Here is an 8,141-nt window from a genome sequence, read left to right on the forward strand (position 1 = left end):
AGTACATACAATACATACAATACAATACAGTAATACGTACACTACTAAACTACTTACTGTACAATGTGGTAAATTTAATTTGCGTCACTAATAAAAAAAAAAAGTGTGTACACAATGATGAATACTATTAACTACTACGATGTTCTTTTGTCGAAATACTTCATGCGAACGAAGCTCTAAAGTCTTTTGAGAATTATTGTTTGTAGTGTTCAAAGTACAATGACAAGCGTCTTGGTGTGGGTAATGAATATGTTGTCCTGCAGGTGATGGACATCGCCAAGCTGATGAAGGCGTATGTCAGCATGATGGTCAAGAAGCGTTACAGCAACTGTCAATCAGTCAGCAGCCACGGCAGCCATTGCAGCGCCTGGTGACCCCAAGCAACATGGTGTGTGTTGTGAGATGCAGTAACCCTCCACATCAGCAGGGAGCAGTAGTCAGTCATTGTGGTCTAGTCAGGAGTTTGGACAAGACGAAGAAAACAATAGTATTTGCAGTGTGGATATTTGTCATTTTAAAACACAACTCTTCCTTATTAGCACTAAAACAACTTTAGTGAGAGTTTGAATGTAAAAAGAAAATTAGATGTGTTTGTCACAAACATTTCCATTGGTCAACTGACCAAGCGAAGGTAGCCACATAAGCGCCGGCTCAAAAACACGCTAAAACACACACACTTCCTCTGGCTCTTATGTGTCCCAGCCCAACTGGAGCTTTAAGCACATAAACTATTACACCAAGCAAAAAAAGTTCTGGTCTGGTTTCAGCCCAGACAGACCTTTTGTCCATTAAACAATCATTAATTCTTGTTGGCATCAATTGTTTTTTACTGGTGTCAAAAAGAAAGAGGTTTTCAGAATGCTTGGACTCAGAAGTTAGTGGAGCTCCGCGGGCGGCAGGTCCATTCAAAGATGTGTTCAGGTTCCTCCCACAGTGCCTTGCTGTACATTTCCTACTCTTTGTGCAATGTTTATACTGAAATATATATTCTATCATCACTTGGCTGTACATTTCATATGTCCTTTATGCTTATGGGTGATGGTCACATGGGTCCCTTGTTTGTTTTATGTGACAATAAACAATGTGTCAATTCATCATGAAGTCAAATGTCATCAGTAGCTTGAGTACAACATTTATTCTATTTAATCATGACACTGAATCACATTTTATTTTGATAAAAAGCTCTTCAGTATGGTTATAGTCCATTGAAATGGTTTCCATGGTGAAATATTCTCTGCTGGTTGCAACAGTTCAAGTTCCTTCATGGCATCCTCAGAACATGACTTGGACTCTGAAGTGTTTCTGTTTGGTGGCGTTGTGACTCATTCCCATCTTCAGCAGCCACTTGGACTTCATCATCTGCACGTACTGCATGTCCTGCTTGTGACGCAACCCAAAGTTACCTGTTGGAGACATGAAGAGGGGCAGGGCAATATGGGTGCGGTCAGAGGAAGCGTGCCGATTGTGGATAAAAGAGCATTTGCACTCTACAACACAACGTACAGTCGTCCCTCACTACATCGCGGTTGGTTCTTCAAAGATTAATTCATAAATAATGGCTGTTTCTTGGTTGACTATGGCCTAGTAGTAAAATACATGCATATTTAAGCAAATTGTACAACGGAACAAAGTGGGGGGTAAGTAAAATGTACACTGCTCAAAAAAATTAAAGGAACACTTCGAAAACACATCAGATCTAAACTGGGGGGAAAATGATCTTGAATATCTTTCCTGATAATAAGTAGGTGATGTATTAGTAACAAAATGATGCCACATAATTTGATAGAAATGAAAATGATCACCCTATAGAGGGGGGAAATCAAAGACACCCCAAAAATGAAAGTGAAAAAATGATGCAGCAGACTGGTCCTTTTTGCTAAAATGTCATTGTAGCAACTCAAAATGATTCTCAGTAGTTTGTGTGGCCCCCACGTGCTTGTACGCATGCCTGACAACGTCGGGGCATGCTCCTAATGAGACTACGGATGGTGTCCTGGGGGATCTCCTCCTCCTATTGTATAGGTTTTCTATGTCATAACTACAAAAGTATTACATTTATAAAGAAGGAATCCTACTTCACTCAATTAACCGCGATAAACGAGGGATTACTATATTGTTAATCAAAAATAATTTTTACAATATTAGCCTTCAATTGGAAAAGGTCACAGGTAAGGAATGTTACAGAGTACCTGTGTCGCCCCCCCAGCCAATAGCTTTGTAGTGACGCAGCACGCGGCCCACAGCGTTCTTGTTGTGGCTCACGAGCGTCCTTTGTGTTCCAAAGCGCTGCTTGTAGTATCTCATGAGGGAGCGATGGCCAATCCTGGCACCTGAATCACAAAAACATTGAAATGTTTAACAAACAAGAACAATGTTAAACAGTGCTAACAAACGTTAGACACAAATACAGCCGTCCCTCATTTATAGAGGTTAATTGGTTCCAGAGCCAACCGCGATAAATGAATTTAATATGATTCAATATTAATAAATTGAATATTTTCTTAGTTAGAGCATCCTGACTTTCTAAATACGGTTTTTACCATTATTAGAGCCCAGTAGACATGAAATAACACACAGTCACCTTTACACTCCTATTATTCTTTGTTTACACCACATTACTCAACTCTTATGCTGCACGGACTCAAGACAGCCGCTAGCTAGCAAGCTAGGTATACTGGATATATTGTATTTACTGGATATACTGTATAGATACATACATATCTTATTATTTATGCACATACTGACCACAAGTAGTTTGAAAACTATTTTAAAAAATGTCACTCTACTTTATTTTAATAAACATGCACCGGAATTGCCTGTCTGCCCTGTTTGCACTTGCGCATGCGTGACCAGATAAAAGTACCATCTTGTGTTGATGCTCACTTTATTCCTTATCGTGAAAATGAAAAATAGTGTGTAAAATGTGTAGTCAATTGACGACAGCTAGTCACAGGCTAAGCCAGTGTGTGTCAGATCGTTCTCGTTTCAATCTTCAATTCTTTGTGGCATCTTTGTTTACACATTTTGCCTGGCTCTTGCTGACTCTCTGGCGGCAGTGAGCTAACTCGTTTTTGTACCACAGGCAAGCTACAAGGGCAAGGGCACGCATCACGTTTATGCTAACTTCAGGTTAGCTCGTTTGCTAGCAGTAGCTCACCAGCTGATGTTGAGTAGTTCAACAAAGAATATTTGTTTCACCTCTTAGTATTTTTATAAGTGTTCTATTCAAACATCACACATGTATTTAATGACAAATGAGCACACTGAGTGTCCTGAGTGCTTTGTAAATCAAGTACAATTTAAATATTGGCAGTCACATAAAACACAAATAGCTCACATCTCCTTTCTTTTTGTCAAGTATCTTTAATAGTGCTGCAAGTTGGATACACCTGTGCTATCATAACCCTGGACTCTGAATTTATACAGGACTGATATCTATAACAAATATATTTAAATTGTAATTTTATTTTGTTCATTGTGTTATTTTGAACCAGAAGATATTATTTAACAATGCATTTCCCATGTATTCATAATACTCTACAACAGGCATCAAATTAAATGTAGGTTTGTATCAAATAGTACAAAATGTTGTGCTTTTGTACTAGTCACATGGTACTATTGGACTAAATAGGTCAGGAAACAAAAGGAGACTCGACATGTTAGACTTTCAGTTAAGTGCTCTCAGCAACTCTGCCATAAAATTAACAGTTTTGCAATGTTTGTTGTTCATGTTCTGCTGGTTGTTGAAAAACGTTTAAAAAATAAGTTTATAAATAAATAAGTCATAAAAACTGTTATTTGTCATAACAAAAAAATTGCAGACGGAGCAGCCCACCGCCACAGCTTCAGAAAATCCCAGGGGAAACCCTGGTACTAAATCAACATTAAGAACTGTACAAACAAATTCTTAGTAATCCTCCACATCATTCACTGCATTGTTGGACGGACGTTGTGGTCGGCGGTATAAAATATTTTCAAACATTTGCGTAATAGGATGGTAAAATTCCGGCATTTGGTGACTAAATTAAAGTCTGTTCTGGCTTTCATATTTACAAAAAAATGGGTCAATGAAGTTGAACCGGAGGCGACAGGCGGGCATTTACTTGAGGTAACACCTCCCCCACTTCATTTTGTAAATGGTTCAGTACTCAGCCCATCAAGCTTTTGGTGCAAGAGTTGAACTAAAAAATACGGCACCGGTTCAGCACCCTTGTAAAAGGATGATAATGGAAAACCAAAGCTCTGAGAACCACCTCCGAACCAGCCACAGCAGAAAAGGGGTGTTTGTGACTGTGGTGGGTTCCACATGCACACATTACACACAAGCACACATAATATGTTTTGGGAGTAAACTTTTTTTGTCCTCCGGGGGATATTTGGCCAAGGACGTTTGATTGACCTAGGAACAAATTTTAAATTTGAATTTTATGATTTTTAATGATCTTCGGAAAAATCATGCCATATGGAGTAACACAACCAAAGTTATGAGCAAAAAATAAGCAAAAATTTACCTGTAAAAACACAAAAGGTCCTTGGGGACCCCAGAGGGTTGAACAACGTTGACGTCAACAAACGAAACTACCAAAGTATGTTTAACATTAAACTAACAACGTTAACAGCACTAACAAAGAAGAGCATGATGAGCAAAGGTGACCTGACGGGAGGGTGAGCTCCAAAGTGTCGTCGTCATATTGAAGGTTGTTTTCGTCAGGAACTTCCACCCCCTCCATGTCAGCATTCTGCCCCTCCTCACTGTCAGGGTAGCTGCTCCTGTCGGCCGACACAATAGCAAACATTCACTTCCTGTCACACCTGAACATCACGTCATTCTTCAAAGCCACAGTTACCTGAAATCGTAAAAGTCAGCAAACTCGAGAGCGGCGTCGCCATCTGTGAAGAGTTTGCAGTGACTTTTGTCTGTCATGTGACTCTGAACCGCATCAGTGGAGTAAAAGGAGCGCCCCTTCTCGTTGCACCATAAACACACGTTCCCTGCGCCAACTTTCTCTCCTGAAAAACCAACACTACGTCACCGTGTGTCAACATTCACTTGACGGGACCAAACTCGACCACACTAGCGGTATAGCGGTTTTGTCAGGGCCGTACCTAAAAAGGTGTGAGGTGGGAGCGTACTCACCCAGGTAGCGAACAAGGCCTTTAAGGTCAACCAGGAAGTCAAGGTCGGGGATGAAGAAGCTGTGGACGTGCGTCATGTGGGCAACGTTCTTGAACAGCGACTTGGAATGATGCGAGCAGAAGAGACAGTCTGTGACAGGGATAGACCCGGGAAGAGCGGGGGAGCGCTGTGGCTCTCCTTTTTCCTCCTGGTCCATGCTGTCCTCTTCCTCATCCTCCACGTCATCATCGTCATCATCCTCGTCCATGTCCTCCCAGTCCTCTGCAGAGACAAGTTTAAGAGACGTTTACGACGAGAAGATTCTACTTTCAGATTAAGTGAGTTTTGGCCTCCATACCTTCCTCTGTGGCGGCTGTGTCTTCCCGTTCCCTCCGCTTGGCCTGCTCCTCCAGCCACATCAGTCTAGGAGGTTTTTCCGACTTCTCTACCTTGCGCCTCGCCGTCCCGTCCTGGCTGGTCTTGACCTGCCCAGCCCTCAGCTGCTCCTTGAGGACCTGCTGCAGGGCCTGGTTCTGAGCGTCGTGGTCCGCCTTCTGGGCATCGAGCCCCTTTTCCAGGTTCTTCTCATTGAGCTTGTCCACCTCCCTCTGGGCGGCCAGCAGGGCTTGCCTCTCAGCCTGCTGGTGCTTGTGAGACTGTAGGTGGTTTTGGAAGGCGTTGGCGCTGGAGAACTTCTTGTTGCACATGGCGCAGCCTTCAACGGAGCCAGCCTCGCTTAGCTGCTGCTCGGCGGCGGCCCGCTGGGACATGACGCGCTCCTGGAAGTTCTCTGCGGTGACAGGCGGCATGTCCGCCACCTTTCTCTTCAGGTTGTAGCGGTGCCAGTCGCTCTTATAGTGCGCACGCTGGACATCGCCATCCGCGAAGGCCACCCGGCAGCTGATGCATGTGTAAGACGCCATGTTGGCCTGAAGACAACTTTTAAATAATAAAAGGCCAGCTGTAAATGACAGTCATGTGATGAAGTAATAACATATGTGACAGAGAAATATACATTCAAGATCATAACATTGTATTTTGTTTAAACATTTGCGACCATTTCTAAATAAACTTTTATGATAATGGTCATGGTTTCATTCATCTTAAACGTGTGAACAAGTTACACTGGAGTCCATCACATAGCACAATTCAGTTTCGCATGTCCAAAAAGGAGTAGAAAGAAGCAAAGCATGTTTAATCCTACCCCTCATCACTTTCACATCAGCTGCTATACATTTATTCACCTCTTCTTTTTCAAATGTACTTTTTGCCCTTTGTAAATACCTAGGAAAGTGTTCAGGCGGTATAACAATAAAGTGCAATGATAGTCAAGGTTTATGCTTACTGTAAACTACAGACCTAATGATAATGGATAACTGATAAACTGATAAAACGGCTGACAGAATCATAACTTCATAATGAGTGAGGACAGACCATGTATTCACCAGAATGAAGAGTTAGTGGTCAGTGTAGTAGTGGTTAGATATACGTAGTATTGTATGTACACAGTAGTTCAGGTCTCTTCTTCTTTGGGTTTTGTAAACATCAACTGCTTGCACTTTTTCTTGAAATCACTCATTTTAGCGCATTGTTTGAGTTCCTTACTCAATCTGTTAACAACTTGATTCTACATAGAGAAATGCTGAAAGTTTTTAGTGTTGGCTGTGCATACAAGTGTTTTAGGTTTAATTTTTCCCTAAGATCATATTTCTCCTCTCTTGTTGATAAGAATTGTTTTACGTTTTTAGGTAGAAGGTTTGCTGTATGCATAATTATAGCCGTTTGAAAGTTGACTAGATGAGCACATTTTAATAATTGTGATTTTAGAAATAAAGGGTTCGTGTGTTCTCTGAAAGCAGCATTATGGATTATCCTAAGTGACCTTTTTTGTAGCACACTTAGTGAAGTGTACTTCACTAAGTACTATAGTTATTACCCCACAATAAGTTAGATATGGTAATATCAGTGAACTATAGAGCACATGTAGTGATTTTTGGTCTAGAATAAATTTTGCTTTATTCAGTATTGAGGTATTTCTTGCCAATTTATTTCTTATATATTTAATGTGAGATTTCCAGTTCATCTTCTCATCTATTACAACCACCAGAAATGTATTTTCGTTCAGCCTGTCAATGTCTACGCCATTAATTTGTATTGGCTCATACGTATCCTTTTTGCACGTACCAAATAGCATTATTTTAGTTTTACTTAGGTTCAGGGATAGTTTGTTTTTAATCAAACAATCTTTTTTAGTACAGTTAATTCATCTGTGATTTTTTTCTTGTGTGCTGTCCCCAGAACAAAATACGGTTGTATCGTCTACAAATAACTAGCTTTAGGTCTTTCGTGACTTTACAGATGGCGTTTATACTGTATATAGATTGGACAGTTTTGGTCCCAGTATTGACCCCAAATAGAAAATATAGAAACGTAGAAAGCACTAACATCTATAGATGGATTTCCATTCAATTAATTTAAGATAGGGACAGTACATATTGATTAACATAAACATGATATGTAAATATGTCAGATTCTAGCCAAAGGTTAATTTCCATCTGTTGTCCATGTACAATTGTGAACGTTAAGGTAGTAACATCCTTTAGACGACAAAGTCCGTACAATAATGACCCAATAAAGCTTGGTTTAACTGCAACAACAAATATATTGTCACAAAACTGTCCAATAACATTAGTTGATGTTTAGCTAACACTTGTATTGTTTAGCTTCTTTTAAAACGTTTGCATTTTAGCTTGCCAGGCTAGCTAGCTAGCTAGCGAGCCACTTTGACGTAAACAAGTACAAAAACATTTGAGCGTCACATTACAACAGGTCTATAATTTACTTACTTGTTTCTCGGTCTGACTCCAGAGAATGGTAAAGTATCTACACCGTCTTTGGCAAACGCGTGCTCGTCAGGCGAAAACTTCCGCGTGACCTTTGAACCGCTTAGTTGTCATTGAAGCGTCACGTGTCATACCACCATCTGCTGGCCAGGCGTCTAAGACAACTTTTAAACGTCACCATG

The 8,141-nt window shown here is 40.7% G+C and overlaps 2 protein-coding genes across 4 annotated transcripts in view; one reads left to right on the forward strand and one right to left on the reverse strand.

Moving 5' to 3' along the window:
* Window positions 1–1,107, forward strand: part of myo10 (myosin X) — a 58,048-nt gene extending 56,941 nt beyond the window's left edge. The window contains exon 41 of one of the 2 annotated variants that reach the window (XM_054760582.1): window positions 264–1,107. In XM_054760582.1, the coding sequence (XP_054616557.1) occupies window positions 264–374 (111 nt within the window). In that variant the 3' untranslated portion in view covers window positions 375–1,107. The remainder of the gene's footprint in view (window positions 1–263) is intronic. The other variant, XM_054760590.1, reaches the window with a different exon arrangement.
* znf622 (zinc finger protein 622) lies at window positions 29–8,062 on the reverse strand. Of its 2 annotated transcripts, none has more exons than XM_054760611.1 (7): window positions 7,963–8,047; window positions 5,475–6,077; window positions 5,138–5,398; window positions 4,848–5,010; window positions 4,655–4,770; window positions 2,190–2,330; window positions 29–1,403 (listed from the first exon to the last, which is right to left on the reverse strand). In XM_054760611.1, exons 2-7 carry the CDS (start codon window positions 6,037–6,039, stop codon window positions 1,273–1,275), a joined length of 1,377 nt encoding a protein of 458 aa, XP_054616586.1. In that variant the 5' UTR covers window positions 6,040–6,077; window positions 7,963–8,047; the 3' UTR covers window positions 29–1,272. The 2 variants fall into 2 exon arrangements, with proteins under 2 accessions (XP_054616586.1, XP_054616575.1); XM_054760600.1 differs by having other exon boundaries at window positions 31–1,403; window positions 5,475–6,055; window positions 7,963–8,062.
* Window positions 8,063–8,141: the final 79 nt, after the last annotated feature.

Source organism: Dunckerocampus dactyliophorus, chromosome 2 (genome assembly GCF_027744805.1).
Source record: "Dunckerocampus dactyliophorus isolate RoL2022-P2 chromosome 2, RoL_Ddac_1.1, whole genome shotgun sequence".
NCBI lineage: Eukaryota > Metazoa > Chordata > Actinopteri > Syngnathiformes > Syngnathidae > Dunckerocampus > Dunckerocampus dactyliophorus.